The following is a 26,731-nucleotide window of genomic DNA, read 5'->3' as shown; positions in this document are numbered from 1 at the left end:
TTTAGTATTGCAATTTTGGCATTTGTGCAGGTTTCAAACATAAGACACGCAGGTTGATCTCTGTCAATATCAGCCTGCATGTCACTCATCTTATGCTTGAAAATGGGACAAATCCCAAAAATTGCAAAAGTAAAATAAAAGCAATAACAGCTAAAGGCAACATTACATCATTTAAAAAACTTATATGAATATCCTTATATGAATATCCTTTATATGAATATCCTTTCGTCTTTCCCTCTCCTTCCTGAAGAAGCAACCATCGGTTGCGAAAGCTAGCAATTCTGTGTGTGTGTTTGTGTGTTTTGTTCATGTGCCTGTCTGCCGGCACTTTCCCGCTTGGTAAGTCTTGGAATCTTTGTTTTTAATATATGAATATTAAGATCCAGATGGCATACTCAGCAAAGAGGGGAAGGTTGGATAATGGATGGAACATATAGAAGATTTATACAAGAGAAAGACACTTGAAGACAGTATTATAGAAAGGAAAGAAGAATTAGATGATACTGCAAAAAGAATTTCACAGTGAACTGATATACACAAGTCAAAAAAAGGCACCTGGAGTAGATTGCATTCGGTCAGCATGATTGAGATCTTTGGGGGAGCTGGCCAGGTCAAAAATATTGAACTTAGAATGCGAGGTGCATGAAACAGGTGAAATACCCTCAGACTTGGTGAAGAATGTAATAATTCAAAATCTGTAGAAGTCAGGTGTTGACAGTTGTGGATACTACTGCACTCTCTGCTTAATAAGTCACTGCCTCAAACTACTGACAATTATTTACATGAGAATACGAATACTGGTAGAAACTGACATAGGGGAAGAAAGGTTTGTTCTGGAGAAATATATGGATGTGCAAGACAATACTGAGCCTACGACTTATCTTAGAAGTTTGGTCGAAGAAAGCAAACCTATATTTGTAGCATTTGTAGATGTAAAAAAAGCTTCTCTCCGTTTAGATTAGAATACACTCTTTGAAAGTCTGATGGTACCAGGCAAAGAATACAGGGAACCATAGGTTACCTACAACTTGTACAGAAACCAGAAAGCAGTTATAAGAGTTCAAGGACATGAAAGGGAAGCTGCAGTGGGGGAGGATGTGACACAGGATTGTAGCTTCTCCCTGACATTAATCTGTACACTGAGCAAGTGGTAAAGGAAAGAAAAGAAAAGTCTGGAAAGAGAATTAAAGATCATGGAGCAGAAATAAAAATTGTGAAGTTAGCTGATAACTTTGTAATTGTGTCAGGTGGCATTGAACTTTAAGAATCAGTTGAATGGAATGGCTGGTGTGCTGAAAAGAGCTCGTGAGATGGATATCAACAAAAGTAAAATAAGGATAGTGTAAATGAATCAAATCAGATCAGATGACCATAAGGGAATTACATTAGGACATTAGACACTGAAAGCAATAGATGTTGTTCTGAAAGCAAAATAACTGTTGATGGCTGAAGTAGAGAGGACATAAAATACAGGTTGACACAAAAAATAAAAAAAAGAATAAATAAATAATAAAATAAAAATAAAAAAAATTGAAAAGAGAAATTTGTTAAGACTGATATAAATTGAAGTATTAGGAAGTCTTCTCTGAAGACGTTTCTTCAAGGTGTAGCCTTGTATAGAAGTGAAACATAGATAATAAACAATTTAGGTTACAAGAGGATAAGGGCTTTAGTGGAAAATTTGTGGCATGCCTTGACTAAAAGAAGAGATCAGTTGATAGAGCACATCCCAAAAAATAAGGAATAGCCAGTTTGGTAATGATGGGAAGTGTGGGTGGTAAAATGGTAGAGAACAATGAAGGTTGACTACAATAAGCAATTTAGAATGGATATAGGTTGTAGTAACAGATCGCAGATGAAGCGGCTTCCACAGGTAGTCTAAACTGGATAGTTGCAGCAAAACAGTCTGTGAACGGAAGACAACAACAACAACAACAACAAAGATGACAATATACAGAGTGTATCTGAAATTAGCCAAAGAATAATGAAACACCCTCATAGTGCCAAGGGTTTCCTGAATAGCACACACTTGTAGCAGAGTTTATACTGAAATGACAGGATGATCCATTATTGTCAGAATCTAATAACATAAATGAAATTGCAGGTTGATAAAGGAGGAAAAATTGGCCCTATATGAGCCCATATTGACTGATGTCTTTGGAAGGGAATTACCATAGCTGTTCTTTTCAAGAATCCATCAAGATCTTTAAGCACAATAATAATTTCAACAAGAAAGAGGAAAGCCACTGGCTAAGCAGATTTTGGATTTTTGTCTTACAAAGAATGATGACTGCAGTTTGAAAGTGGGAAGGCATGCCAGTCCAATAAAAGCAATGGAAGATGATTCTTTGAAAATGACAGCCATATATGCTGATGAATCATCACATTATCAGCAAGATTAAATTTAAAGCATGGTTGTTATAACATATTAGTACACAATACAGTCTAATCTAACACTTCATCATTAAAACAGTATGTAATAATATCACACTGTTCTGAGATGTGAAGGGAGACAGTGACATGTGTATGCACATATCATCATCAGGTTTTTTTACACATGTTTCAACAAAGTACTAACAACATTATAAATAAAAGCAGCATATGGACAATATGCATTTTTTTTGTATTCAGTCATAATTTTTTAACTGAATAGAATAAATTCTGGGCACAGTGGAAAGTGATTCAGACACCAACAGAAAACAGAGCTTTTCAGCAGAAGTAATTAAGAAAATTAAAAAGAGAGAACTTTTAGTGATAGCATTGAATCATGGTACCTGAAGGCAATCCGCTACTGAACAATGTCCATAAAACAGTAAAAACAAAAACAAAATTGAGAGCTTGTAAACAATTTAGATACGTATTGTAATACACTGACATACAACTATAATCAAATGCCATGTGGCCCTGTATGTATCAGATCATAAAGACTGCAGAGTAGTTGAGAAAACAGTATTTGCAGTAAGGAAATAAAACTCAAGTTAAAGACATGTAACTTTTACTCAGCTAAATACAGCTAGTAAGCAATGTTTCTGGGGTGACATGTTCATGGGAATGCTCTAGTTAATACAAACATGTTTCTTGCAACAGACCTGAATGGTGAGCAATTATTTGGTAATTATACACAAATTACCATTTCTTATACAGCAAATGAAAAAGTGTTAAATAAACATCTTTTATGCTAGATTAACTAAAAAAATAGCTTTTTTGCATTTACAGAGACTTATGAATGTGCCATGTAAGCTATTAAGTAACTTAATTTGGTTCAGTTTTAATATCATCATCTTTCTTGTCTTCTATGTTTATGCCAGACTGCAATAGATTTGTAATACTTTCAACATCTACAGTTTCATCTTGTTCATGTATCTTCTTAAGTGCATTGCTGACAATGCAGAGGTCACCACGGAGTTCTGATACCAGTGCAGCTATCTTCTGTGCACTGCTTAACACTTCAACACTTTGTGTGTATGGATTATAACGGACACCAAATGGCCGCTGGATGTGACTAGCATATGCTCTGAAATAAAAACAAGAAAGAATTAGAAAAATTAAGATATAGAATTCTTTGTAAGAAAAGTATGCTGCCTTACAGAATACAACATGTGTAAGATAAGAGACAATAAGGGTGAAACAATATGTACTGTTGAAGAATTGTTTTCTCTTTTTCAGGGATATTGCTTATGTTGTAAATGAATATGTAAAATTCTCTTTGTAGTATAAATGTGGCCATACAGTATAAAACTATATCTCAATCTATCTACACCCACGTTCTACAAACAACTATGAAGTGCATAGCAGTAGGTGCTTCCCATTGTAGCTCATATTAGGATTTATTTCTTTTCCATTCCTGTACAGAATGCAGGAAGAATGATTGCTTAAATCCCTTCGTGTGTGCTGTATTAATCTAATCTTGTCTTCAAAGTTCTTATCTGGACTCCTCACTTAAAACTGTTTCTCAACACCATGGACATGAACTCATCTTTGCAGTGGTGCGAGAATTAACCAGGGAGAGTACAGGTGGATCCTTCTTTGTTAATGAACATTTGAAAATAGAGTTCAGCATTTCTGCTTCCTGTTCCTGTATCATCTGTGAGTGTTTGGACACTAACTATGCTGCCAGTGATAGCCTGAATGTATGACCAGAATTTCTTCGGATTTGGTGAGAGGTCTTTTTATAAGATTTTGCTTCACTCATTACTGAGGGATACACGCTTTGCCTGTTTGATAGTGCAATGCAACAACTCAACACACCTCATTTTTGTGAAATATGGAAGAACACAATTAAAATAAACTAATTAGTTAATTACTCTAATGATATATTATTAATATAGTACTTATTGTCTCTTATAATCATTGAAAAAGATAAAATTCATAAAAAGAAGCTTTTTGTTTCCTGGTTCATAGTATCATTTTGGAATATGTATCTCCAAGCATCAACCCTGTTTGCTTGCAGCAAGCAAAATCATTGATGTAATTGAACAGCCAATGAAGAATTTCTACATCAACTAGCACAAAGTTAAGTAAATAAGATTGTCTGACTTCCAGTTACCTATAATAACTTTGTAATTATCCCAAAAATGGATGCATTGTTTGTTTTTTGTCAGTTTTGCAAACTTTGTTAGTATCTAGATTACTGAAGCCAACAGAGAAAGCCAAATGTGTTTAATTTAGCATATGCCTATAACCTTATGCTTTGAATACATCATCTGTGATGTATTTCCTCAGTTGAGTAAAAATATTGCTATGTTAATTGTATTATATAAAACCAACAAGTAAGAGGACAACATTTTGATCTGCTTATAACCAGATATGATCCTTAAAGAAACTGTCAAGTCAGCTGGTTGCTGTCATCTGTGGCAACACAGAAAACATTGCCTGCCATGACTTATTCCAAAAGCATATACTCTCCTATTCTACAGTTTCTTTTTTTCAGTTCTCTTAAACAATGACTGATGCACACCAGAAAACTGTTAGTTACATTTTTAATTTCTAAGTTTCTTGATATATGTATGTAATAGTTTTGCTGAGGTGTTGGTTCCCCCCCTCCCCCCCCCCCCCCCCCCCACCCCACCCCTCCACCCGTACTGCGGTGGGAACACCTATGTGGAAAGGGGACAGACTGCTACTCACCACATTGAGGAGGCACTGAGTTGCAAACAGTGTAATGAAAGATAATGCTCAATCAAACAATGGAAAAACCAGGATAGAATAATGACAATATTATGAAAAGGGTAGATTGCTACTCACCATATAGTGGAGATGTTGAGTGGCAGACAGGCACAACAAAAAGACTGCCAAACAAGTGAGCTTTCGGCCAAAAGACCTTCTTCCAATCTAGACAACATACATACATTCACACAGGCACAACACACATCCGCATTACCACTATCTGCCAAGGCCAGACTCTGAGCAACTGTGCATGGAGGTAGAGCTAAGGGGAAGGCTGTAGTGGGGAGGGGGAGAGATAGCAGGATAGAGGTGGGGGACAGAATAAAGTGCTGCTTGTTGGAGTGTAGAGGGATGTGTTGGGGACATCGTAGGGCAATTAGCTGTAGTAAGGAGGTTAGGGGTTGGTGGGAGCAGAAGAGGAGAACACTAAAGTGACAGTGCATGTGTTGATGGAATAGCACTACACAGCCTTCTATTCCACCAATGCACTCACAGTAGTTCCTTACCTTTCCCACCCCCCATCCCCCCACCCCTCAATCTGCCAATGCACATAGCTGCCCTACCGTGTCCCCACCATTTCCTTGTACACTCCAACAAGTAGCACTTTACCATCCCCAACTGCTACCCTGCTATCCCTCCTGCTCTGCACCCCACCCTCCTCCTTACCTGCACCACCCTAATTGATTTTCCCATAATGCGCAGTTGCTTGCAGTTCAGCCTCGGCAGTGGCTGTGTGCGTGTGAGTTGTGCTTGTGTGACTGTGTGCATGTTAACTTTAGAAGAAGGCCTTTTGGCTGAAAGCTCACTTGTTTAGCAGTCTTTTTGTCATGTCTATCTGCAAGGCAACATCTCCACTATAATGTGCGTAGCAACCTGTCAAAATATTGAAAAAGAATACTAGAAATATTTCGGCTTTCAGACAAAGTCCTTCTTCAGAAGTAGAAAAATCACACACCCAGCCACTGTCTACACTCTACCACCTTTTCCTGTCTGAAACTGACATATTTGTAGTACTTCCATTTTGCCTGCCTGCAACTCAGTGCCTCTTCTAAGTTGTGAGTAGTAGCACTCTATTCTTTGCAAATTGTCCTTTCCAATCCTGTACATAAATGATTATTGACTTCTTGTGTGGAGACCCAAGTTTTAATTGCAAACCACCAAACTACTTTAAATTATTTTAAACATTTTATTGGTACAATGGTGTTACAGAATGGAAGAGATTATTTATTTGAAGAGCTTTGTTTGTAAGGAACAATTCAGTTCCATTAAGGAAGCCAATCTTTCCACCTTCCCTGATAAAAAATAAATTTGTTATGAAGATAATGTTTCAGTATATATGAAAGAAATAGCATCTTATAAAAATAGCAATACGAGATAGAAAATAAATCTTTAGTAATTACATGAAGATAAACTCGTAGCAAAAGGTGAGGCATATATTTTTATGCACATTAGGAAATTATTATTATTATTATTATTATTATTATTATTAAATATAGGGCAAATAATATATTGTAATAGACCAGTATTTGCAGCTGAGATCTCTAAGTGGCAACTACACCATGAAGCCTTTGTACCATGAAGTCTTAAATTACATTTTCATGATGGTACTTAATTAGAAATTTGCTCAGTTGGATTGGCTTTAGTATATTGTTTCAAAGAACTATGTTATGTATGATTGCATACATAATCACTTCAACAATATATGTGCCATCTACACCAAAGAACCAAAGAAACTGATACACCTGCCTAATATCACGTAGGGCCCCCATGAGCACACAGAAGTGCTGCAACACAATGTGGTATGAACTCAACTAATGTCTGTAGTAATGCTGGAGGGAATGGACACCATGGACCCTGCAGGGCTGTCCATAAAATCGTAAGAGTATGAGGGGATGGAGATCTCTTCTGAACAGCATGTTGCAAGGCATCCCAGATATGCTCAATAATGTTCAGATCTGGGGATTTTGGAAGTGTTTAAACTCTGAACGGTGTTCCTGGAGCCAATCTGTACCAATTCTGGACTTGTGGCATGCCGTATTGTCATGCTGGAATTGCCCAAATCTGTCGGAATGCACAGTGGCCGTGAATGGATGCAGATGATCAGACAGGATGCTTACTATGTGTCACCTGTCAGAGTCAAAACTAAATGTATCAGCAGTCCCATATCACTCCAACAGGACATGCCCCACATTGTTACAGAGCCTTCACCAGCTTGAGCAGTCCCCTGCTAACATGCAGAGGATCCATGGATTCATGAAGTTGTCTCCATATCTGTACAAGTCCATCTGCTCAACAAAATTTGAAATGAGACTCGTCCGAACAGGCAACACGTTGCCAGTTATCAACAGTCCTATGTCAATGTTGATGGGCCCAGGCGAGGTGTAAAGTTTTGTGTCATACAATCATCAAGGATACACAAGTGGGCCTCTGGCTCCAACATCCCATATTGATGATGTTTCATTGAATGGTTCGCATGCTGATACTTGTTGATAGCCCAGCATTGAAATCTATAGCAATTTTGCAGAAGGGTAACACTTCTGTCACTTTGAACAATTCTCTTCAGTCATCATTGGTCCTGTTATTGCAGGATCTTTTTCTGGCTGCATAGATGTCAGAGAATTGATGTTTTACCAGATTACTGATGTTCACAGTATGCTGGCGAAATGGTTGTGTGGAAAAATCCCCACTTCATTGCTACCTCAGAAATGCTGAGCCCCATCGCTCGTTCGCCAACTTTAACACCACATTCAAACTCTCTTAAATCTTGGTAACATGCCATTGTAGCAGCAGTAACTGATCTAGCAACTGCGCCAGACACTTGTTGTCTTATATAGGTGTTGCTGAATGCAATGCCATATTCTACTTATTTACATGTCTTTGTATTTGAATGCTCATGCCTATACCAGTTTCTTTGGTGCTTCATTGTATATTGTACAGTTTCATATCGGAAACACATGTACACTTTGGGAGGGTACGTCCTTTAGTACACTTTTCTTCACCTCTTTCTTGTGCTGGAGTGTGTATAAATAACTTTTAAGAGTATAGTCCAACAAGTGTTATGTATCACAATTATTCATTGTTTCATGTCATTTAACTCATCAAAAAACTTATGTCCATTGTAACATTCCGTAACTATCTTGTCCCATATCTTATGTACCCCTAAATTCATAAAAAAAATTGACATATTGAGTTTTAATTCTCACCTCATTTTCTCCTTTGCTTCCTCGAATGAATCTGTGTAGTAATAAGCATTCTGGAATGCAGTAATGATACACTCTTCATGACAGGTCACATCTGGATTAAAGCGTTTTATTTTATCTGTTGCTGTGACAGCATGGCGAAGCTCAGCAACAGATGACAAAAGTCCAGCTCCATATACTCTCAGTTGACCATCTTGCTTACACAAACCAAATTCAACTGTGAAGAAATAGAGCTGTAAAATACAAAATTTTGATTTGATATTCTGAACAAAAAACTGTTAAAAATTAGCTGCAATTAAAATTTATCATCACCATCATCATCAACTTAAAAATTATTATTATTATTATTATTATTTCTCTTTCCTGTCTCAGACATTATGTCTGGTTAAAAATGAAAAGTGACGCGGACCTTGATCAAGCGTGACTTCCTTTTAACTCTACGGTATATAGTACATTGCATTTATGAACTTTTGGGTAATTGAAGATGTATCAATAATTACAGATTTCTGTAGTTGTATATATACGTTTGGATGTAGCTGTATTGCATTGATGTACTGGTGGATATTGTGTGGTATGACTCCTGTAGTTGATAGTATAATTGGTATGATGTCAACTTTATCCTGATGCCACATATCTTTGACTTCCTCAGCCACTTGGATGTATTTTTCATTTTTTTCTCCTGTTTTCTTCTGTATATTTGTTGTATTGGGTATGGATATTCCGATTAGTTGTGTAAATTTCTTCTTTTTATTGGTGAGTATGATGTCAGGTTTGTTATGTGGTGTTGTTTTATCTGTTATAATGGTTCTGTTCCAGTATAATTTGTATTCATCATTCTCCAGTACATTTTGTGGTGCATAATTGTATGTGGGAATGTGTTGTTTTATTTGTTTATGTTGTATGGCAAGTTTTTGATGTATTATTTTTGCTACATTGTCATGTCTTCTGGGGTATTCTGTATTTGCTAGTATTGTACATCCGCTTGTGATGTAATCTACAGTTTCTATTTGTTGTTTGCAAAGTCTGCATTTATCTGTTGTGGTATTGGGATCTTTAATAATATGCTTGCTGTAATATCTGGTGTTTATTGTTTGATCCTGTATTGCAATCACCAATCCTTCCGTCTCACTGTATATATTGCCTTTTCATAGCCATGTGTTGGATGCGTCTTGATCGATGTGTGGCTGTGTTAGATGATACAGGTGCTTGCCATGTAGTGTTTTCTTTTTCCAATTTACTTTCTTCGTATCTGTTGATGTTATGTGATCTAAAGGGTTGTAGAAGTGGTTATGAAATTGCAATGGTGTAGCCGATGTATTTATATGAGTGATTGCTTTGTGTATTTTGCTAGTTTCTGCTCATTCTAGAAAGAATTTTCTTAAATTGTCTACCTGTCCATAATGTAGGTTTTTTTATGTCAATAAATCCCCTTCCTCCTTCCTTTCTGCTTAATGTGAATCTTTCTGTTGCTGAATGCATGTGATGTATTCTATATTTGTGGCATTGTGTATTGAGTGCTTCTAGGTCTGTGTTACTCCATTTCACTACTCAAAATGAGTAGGTCAATATTGGTATAGCATAGGTATTTATAGCTTTTGTCTTGTTTCTTGCTGTCAATTCTGTTTTCAGTATTTTTGTTAGTCTTTGTCTATATTTTTTCTTTTAGTTCTTCTTTAATATTTGTATTATATATTCCTATTTTTTGTCTGTATCCTAGATATTTATAGGCATCTGTTTTTACCATCGCTTCTATGCAGTCGCTGTGGTTATCCAATACGTAATCTTCTTGTTTAGCTTGTTTTCCCTTGACTATGCTATTTTCCTTACATTTGTCTGTTCCAAAAGCCATATTTATATCATTGCTGAATACTTCTGTTATCTTTAGTAATTGGTTGAGTTGTTGATTTGTTGCTGCCAGTAGTTTTAGATCATCCATGTATAGCAAATGTGTGATTTTGTGTTGGTATGTTCCAGTAATATTGTATCCATAATTTGTATTATTTAGCATGTTGGATAGTGGGTTCAGAGAAAGGCAGAACCAGAAAGGATTTAATGAGTCTCCTTGGTATATTCCACACTTAATCTGTATTGGCTGTGATGTGATATTATTTGAGTATGTTTGGATATTAAGTGTGGTTTTCCAATTTTTAATTACTACGTTTAGGAACTATATCAATTTAGGATCTACTCTGTATATTTCCAATATTTGTAGTAACCATGAGTGGTGTACACTATCAAAAGATTTTCGGTAATCAACGTATGTGTAGTGTAGTGACCTTTGTTTAGTTTTAGCTTGATATGTCACCTCTGCATCTACTATCAGTTGCTCTTTACATCCTCGTGCTCCTTTGCAACAGCCTTTTTGTTCTTCATTTATAATTTTGTTCTGTGTTGTATGTGTCATTAATTTCTGTGTAATGACTGAAGTTAAGATTTTGTGTAATGTTGGTAGGCATGTTATGGGGCGATATTTTGCTGGGTTTTCTGTATCTGCTTGATCTTTAGGTTTCAGATAAGTTATTCCATGTGTAAGTGTATCAGGGAATGTGTATGGGTCTGCAGTGTAACTGTTAAATAATTTATATTAAAAACAAAGATTCCAAGACTTACCAAGCAGGAAAGCGCCGGTAGACAGGCACAATAAAATAACACACAAACACACACACAAAATTTCTAGCTTTCGCAACCGACGGTTGCTTCTTCAGGAAAGAGGGAAGGAGACAGAAAGACGAAAGGATGTGGGTTTTAAGGGAAAGGGTAAGGAGTCATTCCAATCCCGGGAGCGGAAAGACTTACCCTTGGGGGAAAAAAGGACAGGTGTACACTCGCGCACACACACACACACACACACACACACACACACACACACACACACACACACACACACATATCCATCCGCACATACACAGACACAAGCAGACATGTATGCTTGTGTGTGTGTCCTTTTCTCCCCCCTAGGTTAAGTCTTTCCGCTCCTAGGATTGGAATGACTCCTTACCCTCTCCCTTAAAACCCACATCCTTTCGTCTTTCCCTCTCCTTCCCTCTTTCCTGAAGAAGCAACCGTCGGTTGCGAAAGCTAGAAATTTTGTGTGTGTGTTTGTGTGTTATTTTATTTTGCCTGTCTACCGGTGCTTTCCCGCTTGGTAAGTCTTGGAATCTTTGTTTTTAATATATTTTTCCCATGTGGAAGTTTCTTTCTATTTTGTTAAATAATTTAATTAGATGTGAATGTGTTGAGGTGAACTTCTTTAGCCAGAAATTTGGTATTTTATCTTTTCCAGGTGCTTTCCAATTGTGCATAGAATTCATTGCTCGGGTGACTTCATGTTGCAAAATTATCACTTAAGGTGTTTGTGGTATCATCTTGTATGTGTCTGTTTCTGCTTGTATCCACTGTGCATGCCTGTTATGTTGTACCGGGTTTGACCATATGTTGCTCCAGAAGTGTTCCATGTCTGTTATGTTTGGTGGGTTGTCTATTTTAATGTGTGTGTTATCTATTGTCTGAGAAAATTTCTTTTGGTTTGTGTTGAATGTTTGGTTTTGTTTCCTTCTATTTTCACTTTTTTTTTGTATCTTCGAAGTCATTTGGCCAATGCTTGTAATTTCTGCTTCTTTTCATCTAATTGCTCTATCGCTTCTTGTTGTGAGATTTTACTTAACCTTTTTAGTTTTTTGTCTGATATTTCATTTCTTATAAATTGTATTAGCTGTCCGATGCCTTTTCTCAGTTTTTCTGTTCTGATCTGTAGCTTGTGTTGCCATGCAGGTTCTGTGGGTTTCTTCTGTGTGTTGGTTTGTTCTGATCTCTGTCTAGTGTGTATATTTAGTGTAGTGAGTGCTCCTATATAAACCAGTAGTTGTGATTCTTCCATAGTTGTATTTTCATTTATTTTGTTGTGTATGATTGTGTTGATAGTTGTTATTGTTGTTTCGACTTGTGGGTTATTTGGTGGTCTATGCAAGAATGGTCTAATGTGTGTATTTGTGTCTTTGTATTCTATACATGCTAGCTGAAATTTTTCTTCTATATCTAACATGTGTGTCACTTCATGTTCTATTTGTGCTTGTTCTGGTGGCTATCTTAAGGTTTAATTTTCCTCTGATTGTTTAATTGATGCGTGGTGTTCTTTGTTTGTTTGCTCTAGGATGTTTGAGTCCATTACTGTATTTTCTTCTTCTTCTTCTTCTTCTGATTGCACATTATTTTGTCCAGTATTTGTTGTACTTGTTGTTTTATGTTTTCTAATTCTGACTGGGGTATCCTGTTATTTTTGATTATTACACGGATCTGATCAGCTAGTCGTTGTTCTGTTAAAAATTTTAATTCTGGGTATCTGGTAATAAATGTTGTGTATACTTGTGATCTGTATCCAGTTGTGTTGGTTCCTAAGTTTGTTGCTTGGTAATAACAGAACATGAGGTGTCGGTTAATTTCATCTGACCATCTCATCCTCTGTCTTTGTTTTCCTTCTAGAGTGGTTGCAGGAAGCATATCCTGCAAAACATCTCTATTTGGATTTAAATCATTTTCCATGTGGCTAGCAGTGTTGTTACCATTGTGGATGGGCATAGGGTTCAAGCGTCATCCCCGACAACGACAGCGCTTGTCCAAGGCTTCATCAGTTCTGTCCTGAACCAACTAATCACACTAAAAGGGGGGTTAGCCCTATTAGTGGTTTGTTCTTTTCATCGCCTTTTATGACTGGCAGAACATACCAAAGGTCTATTCTTTTCCCGGGCCTCCACGGGGATTATTATTATTATTATTATTATTAGTATTAGTATTAGTATTATTATTTATATTTATTATTAAGAGGATGGTGATTACGATGGTGTTTTAAGTTTACAAACACTGTGACTTTGTGCTTACAAAGTGCCATGCAAGCTGACATTTCAATTATTTCAGTATTTGTCTCTTAATGAAATGATTCTGGAATACGACCATACGGATTAAACTGCATATAGATTCAAAATAAAATATGCTGTTGAAATGGCTATGAGTATTTCTTTATTGGTCCTGTAAATTGTGATTTGGGACCAGTCAGGTTTGATACAGTAAATACAATTTATACATACTATGATTTTGAAAAATAATTCAATACATATTGCAAGTTGGTATCATATCTATAAAAACAAATGAGATGATAGAAACAATAGTATGGTTAAGAATATTTGATCAGTTACACTAATTTTATGGTGTTTCAAAGCTTGGACACAATAAATTTAAATTTGGTATCTGTTTCAAACAGGATGTCAATTGCTTATAGAGCGTAATACAGCATAACACACTCCTGCTCTCCAAATGATTATGCTTGCTATATTGACATATAGATTATACCTCTGTGTAGTGTCATAAGAGTGAAAATCACAGTTATGCTTGAAGACTTTTTTTGTCTTTTAAGGGGCTTTTTTTGTGAAGAATAGTGTGCTTCATTGTTACATAAACAATTAAAGTGCATTATATTGAGAATTTTGATGTAGAGGTATCACTGTATTTGACATGTTTTATTTTTCTTACAGATTTAGAGAACCTATATATGAAGAAGACCGTTTGTTCATTATGCTGCCACCATCATATATCCTGGGTAGAGGTTATGAGAATAAGATGAGACATTAGGGCATATAGAGAGGCATATAGATAGTCACTTTTGCCTCACTCAGTATGCAAGTGGAACATGGCAGAAAACTGATAATACAGGGAGAAAACCCTCCACCATGAACTGCACAGTGGCTTATTGAGTATATATGTAGATGCAGAAACAATGGCTTGTCATATGTTGTGAGATATTTGAAACTATATGTGATAAAAATCATGCAACAAGTATGTAACATTAATTTGACATTCAGACCACAATTTGAAACTTCTCCAAATTCTTGCCATGGTATGTTTGGTCCATTTACTGCTAAAACACATCTAAAAGAGCCACATTTTTTAGGGTGTCATTACCAAATTTTTATTCATGGTATGGTTCTGTCTTTCTCTTGTCTCATAAATTTTGGAATTACAGATACTGAGAGTGTGTAATAGGAAATAAAACATATTGCTCATCAGAGGAAAGTAGGATTGACCTGATGGTTTTGATATTTACAGTGGGAGAGAACAGTTGAGATGCCATTAACATATAATGAGAATAGTGCAGGCCCAATACTGATCCTCGCAAGACTCCTGATACTGCATTTGTCCAATGTTAACTTTTTGTTCTAATCATTACACTGTGTAATGTATGAGTGGAACCATTGTACAGCAGCTGAAGAAAAAGTTAGGCTTTCGAGTTTAGCAAGTAAAATGTCAAAGTCCACAGTGTGAATGCTTTGCTGAAATCTAAAAATCACATAATAGTCAGTGCTGTGATTTTGCCAAAAACCAAACTGGTATTCAACTAAAAGGTTGTGGGATATGGTGTGCAATAATTAATGAGCTGTCCACAAACTATGTATTTAAAGGCTTGGATAGTGCTGGTAGAATTCAAATGGGTCTACAGTTGGAGAGTTGTTAGGTAATGGTTTTATGAGTCCCTGCTTCTGGTCTGATGGGAAGGAGAAAGAGGTTAGAGAATTCTTAAAAATGTCCCTTTATATTGGGTGGCAATGGATCAATGAGAAAACTGATCATTTGTGTTGCAATGTTATTGTGTCCTACAGCTGCAGAATGAATTCATGCAATTGACTCCCTGACCATGTTAGGGCTTACAGTATACAGAGATAAATTTCCTCATATCCACTAACCACTGAAGCACTGAGGGAATCAGTAGTTTTAGCTCTTGTGTGTTGGTCAAGTATCGATGTCAGGATTGTGAAATACTGATTTATGCCTTCATTAGGAAAATGGGTTTGCCTGTTTTTAGGCCTCCTAGATTTTTTCACAGTACGGCACATCTGTGGAAGCACTCAGTGAGTGGGCATACCTGAATTTTGCAAATCTGATGGATTGACTTGCTTGGTTGCATAACTGCCTGCATGTGATGTGATTATCAAATGTTGGGTGCCCCTTGCATTTCCTGTATGCTGTGTCTCTGACACTTACTGTTTTTAGGGGAGCATCCTCCACAACCTATGAGGTGGCTTGCTAAGTATGGATGCAGATGTAGATTGTTAAGACTGTCTGCAGATTTAGTTTCTGACAGCTGCTTATATGCTTATTCCAGTTAAGACCACAATCATAACATTGCATTGATTTTATGTAACCATGGAGACAAAACACCAATGGTCTTAGCTGTCTGTTGTCCACACCAAAACTAAGCATATTTTGTGATATTTTTCTCTGTCAATCTAAGAAAAACAACCAATAAGATTCCACAATTGTGCTCTGTAACTGGACTGAGCTTATAAATGGTTCCTTGATTACTATGTGTTTTGCTGTGCCTTTGTTGCAATTTGTCTAACAATTACTTTTCTTTTGTTAATAAATCCTTTGACTCATTCTTCATTCTTGAACATTCCTCTTTATGAAGAGATTTCTTGAATCTAATGGATGAATGAATGAATGAAAGACTGGATAAATGATTAAATAATTTCATGGATGATGTTGCAGTCTTCAACAGCTACATTATGAATTATCCTATTGAGATATTTCTCCTGTAATATCTAGTCTTTTGAACTGAATAGGCAGGAACTGTACCTTCAGTACATTCTGTTGCTTGGAAGCCTCCCTGACTCAATATTTTCTAGTTCCTATCACTTGTTTGCTTATCTCCTTTTTGTACTTAACATAGTTCTGTCTGCCCAACCTTCTCTTCTTGGTCTGTTTGTAGTCTATCCCTCTATTTTGTAAACTTCTCTATTGATAATCTCCATGATCTTGTATTTACTATATATTCACTTCTTTTAAATTTGATCCTACTTGGGCACTTTTCTCTTAAGCATAGATACTTACTCTCTGATTGTCTTTTCCTACTGCCTCACTTGTACTTACTCTCCCTTTTGACTCCCTCACCCCCCCCCCCCCCCCCCCACCCCAAGAAACGTTTTATCATATTTACATCACCAAGTAACCTTCCACTTTCTCCACTTTCTCAAGTCTCCTTACCTTCCTGTTTCCCTAATCTGAAGCACCACTAATGTCAGTACCATCATAGTATTCAAGGTGTAAATGTCTTTGCTACAATGAAGAACACTACTGGGATAGATCATAAGTAATTAGTTACTTTTATGAGCTTCCTCAGAGTGCTTAATCTTTAAGGAGTACTGTAAGTTGTCTCTAAAATTGTTGTTTTCTGTATATCACATTTTCTCAATTCAAAAACTAACATTCTTGTCACATGGCCAAGAATACTGATGAGCAGTTGTATTAGAGGTAGCATTCATGTTGTCACACCCAGTAAGTTGCACTACACTGCTAAGATATAGTTATACAAAGGATGGGCAAGATTCAAGAGCTCAGTGAATGTGATCACTGTTAGATTATTGAGGTCAGAAATACAGGACATTTCATCTCAAAAGGCACACAAGCACTAAACTGCCATGGACCAATTATGCCAAAGGTATAATGTCAGTCATCCAACATGTCAACAAAATGTGGGTAATGAGCTCACAGAAGGATACCTCAGATTGTTAACCTAGCGAGATGGTGCAGTGGTTAGCATACTGGACTCACATTTGGGAGGGTGACAGTTCAAACCCCAATCAGATTGGTAGGTGGATCACAATATGTCAGACCATTTACTTCATCACTATATGACAGCACTATCTCAGCAGCTATACACATAAGTTTAATAAATATGAAATATTGTACTGAGGAACATCCTGTCCACAATCCTTCCACCATCCACTTTATGCTCAATCTCTGAAATATACTGATCCGTCTTTATGCAATACCTACTCCCACACACTCACCATATGGGTCATAACTCAGTAGAAAGTCCAGGTGCAAGACTTGTTCTATATGTGCACTCAACACATCCTGTTCTATTCTCATCACTGGTATATCCTATATCAGAGCCAGGGCCACCTGTGAAAGCAGTCATATCCATGGCCGTAGTGATAGGATACTGTGACACAAAGGAATATTGATGTATGGTGATCCACTTAGTATCCCTGAAGGCATGCACTTGACAATACACTCAACCTAATAACCATCCTGGCATTTGATTAATGTGCGGCAAAATTCTTGTGACTAGGCATTATGCATCGTTTCTTGCCTTCACCACCGGGGAGGAAAATGACTTTATCAGGGGTGTTATAAATAGGCAGGCTATGTGACTTATCGGCAGTGAAGAGTTTGGTGACAGAGCTCAGAGGACCAGAATACAAAGGCTAACAGCTTCCTCCCCCCACACTCCCTGGGGTCCAAGGTTCCATGCCATAAGGCTGCCCATTGAATTATGTAAACATGGTGGGCCTTTGCCAGGTGGCAACAGTTCCACTCACAGTAAGTGAAGTTGCCTGCAAGGACAGTACTTTGGCATCAGGTAGCCATCACTGCAGTGAATCATCAGTGCACCAACTCTTACAGCATACATGGTCCTGTGGTTCTTGGATGTGGCCATCTCCACTACATCAGGTAGAAAGACACCTTGGGTGAACAGCAGGCCTTGCCTACCAGACAAGAGAAAATATCTGTGTCTCTTTTAGTTTGATGTAACAAGAAGTTTTATTGTAATCTGCCTATGTAGTTGCTTCTCCTCCCCCCCCCCCCCCCCCTCCTCCCACCCCCTCCCAATCTTTGGCAGACTTTTGACTCCACTGCTCACTGATTGAATCCACATTATCTTTTAGGGATTCCAGCTACATCATGCCCGGCAAAAGCAACACTCCCCAACTTCTCAGTGACAGACTGTAGTATCAGCCTGTTACAACTGGCAACTGTGATGGGATTGCACAATTAGGGGGAGAGCTTGTACCCTTCTGGTACTTGTTAGGGGTTTTGCCAATGTCAGCACTCCAGCAATTCCATTGTGATTAAGTTTCAGCCTGTGCCTACAGTAACCACTTGTGGGTTTTCTTTTTCCTATGTTCTCAGTTTTGTGTCCAGCCTCTTTCGTCCTTTATATACCTTATACCACATTGGGAATAGAGGTGATTTCAGCTTGAGAAAGGGGTCCTAGAGTTAAACCTTGGAAACCATGATATGTACTCAGTGTAACCTATCAGGTATTGAGCCTCCATGTTCTGAGTCCCAGGATATAGTGTGTTGGGCATGTTAACAAAGAAGGCATTACACCATGCAGTGCAGAGAAAGCACTTGGCTAAACTATGGTGAGTCTTGGGTTACAGAGAAATAGAGATAAATATTGGTTAAATTTGAGAAAAGTGGAGTTGTCATGTGAGTTATAAGTCTGAGAGATCTTCCAGAGATGTACTCTAGTAGGTACCTTGGATAATGTCCATAGAGTACCTGAGTTCCTCCCTTCACATTTTGTAGTGCTTCGAGAATTTTGGAGTAAATTCTAGAACCACTAGGCCTTCCACTGTTTCGAACATGCAATATTTCATAGGTGAGTGGGAGAAACGAATATGCCCTACTGTGCATTGTCGATTTGTATGTGCAGGTCTAAAAACAGATACGAGAAGAAGATGGACCCAGCAGGCGGATGGCGGCAAACCAGTACCTGCTGTATGGTCCACAGAGTCTCCATGTTTGGGTCAAGAAGAACACGGAAACTTTATGTAGTATTCTGTGCTGTTTAGTGTCTCTGTTGATTGTAAAAAGACTAATGAACAATTGAATATATATGTTCATTCATGTCAAGACACATTGTTCATATTTTCATATAGTTTTTAAACCAACTTGTATGTCACAATGTACTTAATTATATCTAAAGCTTGAGATATGAATGAGATGACAAAGATATTTATATGTCTAAGAAGAGAATTTTTTTCTGCATAGCAGTTCTATACATCGTTAATGGATGGGTATGTTGACACTAAAGTTCATATATGTGATCAATAGATTACAGAAATAAGAAGATATTATTTTCTGTCACGAAAAATGTTAGAATGTGGCTACACAAGTGATAGGAACCAAAGAAAATGGGAATTTCAGGACAGAAACGGGAGGAAGATATTAGGTGTTGCCATAGCAACCAGGCCTAACAAGATATGAGAACTGTTTCCAATAATTGTATTGAGTCCAATAAACCAATGGAAGAAAGTTGTGAGTGCAACGCAGTAAAACACATGAGAAAGTAATAGCACGGAGGTGGAGGAGGGGAACGGAGAGAAGACCTAAACTTTTTGACTAAGAAGATTGGGTGTGGAGAGTAAGCAGTTTTCACACACGTACACTGCGCCAATGCAGTAACCACCCACCAACACCGACTGCACCAGCTGCTGCTCACCGCTGCTGACTCCACGTTCACCTTGCTGAAGCTGATGCTGAAACCAACATTCGACGCTGCTGGCGTGACTGCTGATCACTGGCACTGATTACACATGTGCTCACCAACACAGCTACAGCTCTATGCCAGGCAAGCAAAAAATAATAATTGTTCAGTAAAGTTGAAGGAACTGTTGAATGATAAACTGTTAGTGTAGTTATTGTACTCACTGATGATTATTAGGTCTAAAATTAATGAAGTTATGCATCAAGAACAGCAAATATTCTGACGCTTTGTAGGATAGTGGGGCACTAATAACCTAAGTAAACATGTTATATATTGAATGGTGTATAGAGACATAGTATATACCAAGTATGATAAGTTAAAAAGTAAGGGAGGACTCCGGGGACTAAATGCACTATCAAGAAGTGGAGTTGTGGTGCAAAATAGATTTGTAACTTTACCAGAAAACATTTAAGGTATTAAAACTGGGGCATACCTACCAAAACAGAAGGAGAAAGGGTACTCATAGGATCAACTCATATGTGATGTACTGTTTCTAGAGGGGAAAGGACAGTATTGTGACCATAGTAACAAAATTTTGTGGAAATGATTCTGGTAAGTTTGAATTCTATACTTCACTCGCATTCTTATGTTTTTTGAGTGGCAATAGGAACACTTTTATTTTGCCCAGAGTTCCTCCAGACTACAAAAATTTTATAAATAATAAGACCATTGCGTGCTAAAGAAGCAGTGCAAATGAATTAGAATAAAGAATAAAGTACTAAAGTGTCAGGAACACCTGGAGTTTGCAATTGGAAATTGAGACAGAGTCCTAACGAAGCCTAAATATTAGAAGAACTTAAAAGATCATAATGGAATATTCGGGTTTGATGTCACAATAGAGTGAGAGTAGAATATATGAAAGATTAGCTAGATTTTATTCTAAATGAGTACAAAGATTTATGTTGGAGTGTATATTGCTAGAATTGTATATGATATAAATTTGCATAATGATTGTATAAAATATCGCGTGTTTGATTTAAGCCAGCATTTTGAACACCCAATATTTTAGAGGTGAGTGGAAGAAATGAATACATCCTACTGTGCATCATCTATTTGAATGTGCAGGTCTAAAAACAGTTACGAGAAAAAGATGGACCCGGCGGCAGACAAGTTCCTGCTGTACGGTCCACAGTGTTTTCATGTATGGGTTGACAAGAACAAGGAAACTTTATGTAGTATTCTGTGCTCTTTAATGTCTCTGTTGATTGTAAAAAGACTAATGAACAATTGAATATAGATTTCTATGTTCATTCATGTATTGGACTTGTTTGAGACTAGAGACTTTTGAATTACTTCTATGTCTTGGCTATGAACGAAGCAAGACACATGTATGCCATTTGAATATGTGTAAATGAGTCTAATGTTTAAGGAATAAATTAGCTCGGAAAATTTATTGTCTGTGAAAGTTTTAAATGTATAGTGATTGAACTGAAAAGTATTTTACGAGTACTAAAATTATTTCAAGGATAGAGAAGTGTTTTAATAAATTCCTTTAACCAGCTATAGTCTTTGGAGAAGAAGCTTTTGGGAGATCGAGGTAGCTGATTACCCAGAGAAGAGAATTGGTTACACACAACGTGAAAGTTAACTGAATTGAGACAAGTGTGTGCCTTGCAACCCAATACCACACTGTCTCTTCTTGTTTGAAAATGTTAGAATTTCAGTGCCACACTTCTAATGTAACTGCAAGAAAGCCAAATGCAAATTCTTAAATACCTGTGATACAATACTATCAGAACTGAAGGGAATAACATGGGAATCAGAAGTGGACTATCATCACAACAGGTTCTGCGTGGTTGTGGCATTACCTTAAGTAGGATATTTAACTTTACATCATGTGGAAAATAGTTCAAAGCAGTGCATAATGGAACTGAGATACCAAGCTGATACAAGTTGGTGTTACAGGCCATGGCACTATTACTATATCATGGTCAGAGGTATCTCAGGTACGACCAGCTTGACAGCAAAAAAATCTACCCCAGTTAGATGTTGGAACTAGTGTAGTATGTCAGGAGGAAGGACAAGATTAAAGCTGTGATACTGGACACTGTGCAAATTGCGTGAAATCAGTGAGAAACATTTGGTGATGATTTTAATGCTATTTGTAAAGAATGTCAGAGCTAGAGATGGATAGATAGATAGAGATAGAGATAGAGAGAGAGAGAGAGAGAGAGAGAGAGAGAGAGAGAGAGAGAGAGAGAAAGACAGATGCAAACAAAAGTATGGTGTACAAATTGTAGTTGTGGAAGAAAACCTGCAAGTTGTGACAGAACATGTAAGCTGGGTGAAATTACTGAAATCTCGAATATCTGCACAGCCAAGGTGGGACAGGTGCTGAGCCAGGACAGGTGGCCAAAGTAACCACTGTCCAAGGCTGGCTGCTGGGCAGTGGCCCTAGGGATGGGATTTTCCTTAGCCCTGGCAGTGGTGAAAGATGGTTTGCTTGAGTGCCTGCATGTGGAGACTGCTGAGGTGACAAACATGGCAGTTTTCACACAATGGTAGACAATGGCTACTGAATAATTCTTTGAAATCATGTAATAATTCAAAAATTTATTGGATCACAAATCCAAACACTGCACTGTTATATCAGTGCTGAGGTGCACCTTTTGACACTTTAAAAACAATCATATTATAAGAACTAAACAAGTTACATCAACACAATAAAAGAACATGACTGTCTCCATGAAGATTGCGAACTGCTGGTAAAGCTCTTTTACAAGAAAGGTGATTGGGTGCCAGTAACCCTGTCGAAGTTCTGGACATTCAAAGGTGTGAAAAAAGGCATGGTCCAGTGTCTACTGATAGTATGGAGATAATGATTTCATAATTTGAAAATACAGGTTCTTTTGAAGTGCAATATGGCAGACGTCTGTGAAAGGTGTGGCCACAGCATTGCAGAAGGTGTACAGCAATGGCGTCCAAACATGCAGTGCACGGGGAATTGTCCAAACATTGGACATCTCTGATAGCTTGGCACCTAAATTCCTATGGAACGCCTAGCATTGCTATCCACACAAAATCACCCATATTTAGGAGTTGCTTTCTGCTGACCTGCAAGCAAGAGATACATTCACTCTGGAATTTCTTGCTTTCATGGAAGTGACCAATGACTGGCCATGGAGCATATCTACAAGGATCTGTCAAGATGCACAGTCACCACTGGTAAACACTACGGGTGTCTTTTGAACACCAACATCATTTCAACCTTTCAACAGCATGGATGTGTGGATAGGATCATTTGTATGCAAGATGGCACTCCTCCGCACATTGCACAGCCACTGAAGTAGCTGCAGCACAAGCATTTCAGAAATGCTAAATGTTGGAACACGTGAGGCAATACTGACCTTATAGCTTATCTTAGAAGCTAGATTAAGGAAAGGCAAACCTACGTTTCTATCATTTGTAGACTTAGAGAAAGCTTTTGACAATGTTGACTGGAATACTCTCTTTCAAATTCTGCAGGTGTCAGGGGTAAAATATAGGGAGCAAAAGGCTATTTGGCTGTTGATATACTTTTCGGGATGTGAGATCATGGTCCAAGAACTTTTCTGCTCCTTACGTTTTGTCCAGGACTGCGCTGGACTTCCTCAGAGGCGCTGCTCTGCTGAGTCTTGCCAACTGACTGGTCGGGTGTCTGAGAGCGACTTATATATTGTGAGAAAGGGGGCGTGGTTCAGGAGACACATGATGAGCAGTGATAATCCATAGGAAAGTTAAGGTTGACTATCGATTACCACCTTGTCAAAGATAAAACTTGTTAGCATTTTTGCAGAACCACTGTCCATATATCGCTAGGTTTCATAGCCTCCTCTTTCCTATTAAAATTATCGTGATGTTTATAAATTTCAATGCTTCTCTGTATAACCATGGATAGTAATTTAACTTTATAGATAAAACGTTGGTATCCGAAAACTTTACTTGGTGGTTGCCTGGTTGAAGAGCACATTCCGCTACAGCTGATTTTTCTAGTTTTCCAAGTCGACAAAGATTTTTATGCTGTTTCAGTCACATATTTACGCTTCTTTTGGTAGTACCAATATACACTTTACCACAGGTGCATGGAATTTTATACACACCACATGTCGACAGGGGAGGTAGTTTATCCTTCACAGATAGTATTACTTGACTTATTTTCTTTGTTGGTTTAAAGTCCGGTTTTATGTCATGTTTTCGTAAAATCTTTCCGATCCGATCTGTTACTTTTTTAATAAGAGGTGAGAACTACTGTATTTTTCTGTTGTTGTGGTTCATTCTTATCTTTTGGTCTTCTGTTCCTTGGACGCAAAATTCTATTTATCTCTTTTCTTGAGTAGCCGTTTTTTTCAAAAGCCTGCTTCAGGTGTTTCACTTCAGCATCTAAATGTTCAGGTGTACATATCCATTCCGCTCCATCGACAAAACCTTTTATGACACTCCTTTTTTGTTGTGGATGATGATTAGAATTTTTGTGTAAATATCTGTTCGTATGTGTTGCCTTCCGAAAAACTTTATATTCCAAGCTTCTATTGGGCTGTCTCATAACTAAGGCATCCAAGAAAGATATTCTGTTATCCTTTTCTATTTCCATGGTAAACTGTATTTTTGGGTGAATTTTATTTAGATAATCAAAGAAATCGTCCAAGGCCTTTCTGCCATGAGACCAAACCACAAATGTGTCATCTACGTATCGATACCAACAAGATGGTTTATTAATAGCTTTGTCTAGGGCTGATTGTTCAAATTTCTCCATGTAAAGATTGGCAATCACAGGGCCTAATGGATTACCCATTGCTACTCCATCAAGTTGTTCAAAAAATTCATTATCCCACTGGAACTGACTTGATGTTAGACAATGTCTGAAAAGAACAGTCAAATCTTCTGGAAAAATACCCGCTATGAAAATCATAACTTCATTAACAGGAATCATTGTGAATAAGGACACAATGTCAAAACTTACAAGGATATCTTTAGGGGCCAGAGTTAGTCCCTCTAGTTTTTCAGTAAAATGATGCGAGTCTTTTATATATGAGTCAGTACAAAAAACTTCCGAGGGATCCTACAGTCAGTGTACTTAGGTAAAAAAATAATTTGATTAAGTCATCTACCTCTATCCGAAAAGAAGATAAAAGAACTTTGTTGAAAAGTGAAGCTATGTGTCTCCGATTGTATGGTGTACCTAAAATTCATAAAATAGATTTTCCTTTAAGACCCATAGTCAGTGCCATCAATTCTCCCACTTAAGAAATAGCAAGATATTTAACAACTTGTTTACAACCATTTATTGGAAAAACTGACTCATATATAAAACATATATAAACATCACGATAATTTTAATAGGAAAGAGGAGGCTATGAAACCTAGCAATATATGGACAGTGGCTCTACAAAAATGCTAACAAGTTTTATCTTTGACAAGGTGGTAATCGATAGTCAACCTTAACTTTCCTATGGATTATCACTGCTCATCGCGTGTCTCCTGAACCACGCCCCCCTTTCTCACAATATATAAGTCACTCTCAGACACCCGACCAGTCAGTCGGCAAGACTCAGCTGAGCACCGCCTCTGAGGAAGTCCAGCGCAGTCCTGGACAAAACGTAAGGAGCAGAAAAGTTCTTGGACCACGGCCTCACATCCCGAAAAGTATATCAACAGCCATGTCACCCGGTTGTGAAAGCCTTCATTCTACAGAAAGGCTATTTACAATTTGCATAGAAACCAAATGGCAGTTATAAGAGTTGAGAGGCATGAAAGGGAAGCAGTGGTTGGGAAGGGAGTGAGACAGGGTAGTAGCCTCTCCCCGATGTTATTCAATCTGTATATTGAGCAGGCAGTGAAAGAAACAAAAGAAAAATTCGGAGTAGGTATTAAAATCCATGGAGAAGAAATAGAAACTTTGAGGTTCACCAATGACATTGTAATTCTGTCAGAGACAGCAAAGGACTTGGAAGAGCAGTTGAATGGAATGGATGGTGTCTTGAAGGGAGGATATAACATGAACACCAACAAAAGCAAAACGAGGGTAATGGTATGTAGTCGAATTAAGTCAGGTGATGCTGAGGGAATTAGATTAGGAAATGAGACACTTAAAGTAGTAAAGGAGTTTTGCTATTTGGGGAGCAAAATAACTGATGATGTTAGAAGTAGAGAGGATATAAAATGTAGACCGGCAATGGCAAGGAAAGCGTTTCTGAAGAAGAGAAATTTGGTAACATCAAATATTGATTTAAGTGTTAGGAAGTCGTTTCTGAAAGTATGTGTCTGGAGTGTAGCCATGTATGGAAGTGAAACATGGACGATAAATAGTTTAGACAAGAAGAGAATAGAAGCTTTCGAAATGTCGTGCTACAGAAGAATGCTGAAGATTAGATGGGTAGATCACATAACTAATGAGGAGGTGTTGAATAAGATTGGGGAGAAGAGAAGTTTGTGGCACAACTTGACTAGAAGAAGGGATCGGTTGGTAGGACATGTTCTGAGGCATCAAGGTATCACCAATTTAGTATTGGAGGGCAGCGTGGAGGCTAAAAATCGTAGAGGGAGACCAAGAGATGAATACACCAAGCAAATTCAGAAGGATGTGGGTTGTGGTAGGTACTGGGAGATGAAGAAGCTTGCACAGGATAGAGTAGCATGAAGAGCTGCATCAAACCAGTCTCAGGACTGAAGACCACAACAACAACAATATTGTACAAAGTTTTATACAATTTTTATGATGCAAATGTATCAGAACATAATATTCTCTACACTTACACAGAAAGTAAATGCAGCACAACATTCATTGAAGCTTTCCCTATCTAACCATGTATCATATGTATAGTTTGTTAAGTAGCTTTTTGTTGAATTAATGAAATGTTAATTCAGCTTAAGTAGAGACCAAAGTCACTTACATGTGGTAATACGTATGCAAAATAAAACTACTATTAAAAAAGAGTGGAATACATGTTTCTATTGATCAGGCCATATTTATATTAATAACATATTAATGACAATTTATTTGTTAATAATATTGAGCACATGTGCAGAAATTTCATATTTTGATGAATTATGGATAAACTAC

General features: G+C 37.5%; 1 protein-coding gene across 1 annotated transcript in view; it reads right to left on the bottom strand.

The window, feature by feature from the left end:
• Window positions 1-2,978: 2,978 nt before the first annotated feature.
• Window positions 2,979-26,731, bottom strand: part of LOC126266708 (tryptophan 5-hydroxylase 1) — a 240,407-nt gene continuing 216,654 nt past the window's right edge. The window contains exons 11-12 of the mRNA XM_049971157.1: window positions 8,370-8,599; window positions 2,979-3,514 (exon numbers count right to left, since the gene is read on the bottom strand). Coding sequence (XP_049827114.1) covers window positions 3,253-3,514; window positions 8,370-8,599 — 492 coding nt within the window. The 3' untranslated portion in view covers window positions 2,979-3,252. The remainder of the gene's footprint in view (window positions 3,515-8,369; window positions 8,600-26,731) is intronic.

This window comes from Schistocerca gregaria, chromosome 4 (genome assembly GCF_023897955.1).
Source record: "Schistocerca gregaria isolate iqSchGreg1 chromosome 4, iqSchGreg1.2, whole genome shotgun sequence".
NCBI lineage: Eukaryota > Metazoa > Arthropoda > Insecta > Orthoptera > Acrididae > Schistocerca > Schistocerca gregaria.
The sequence above is the reverse complement of the archived record's forward strand: the minus strand, read 5'-3'. Positions and strand labels throughout refer to the sequence as shown.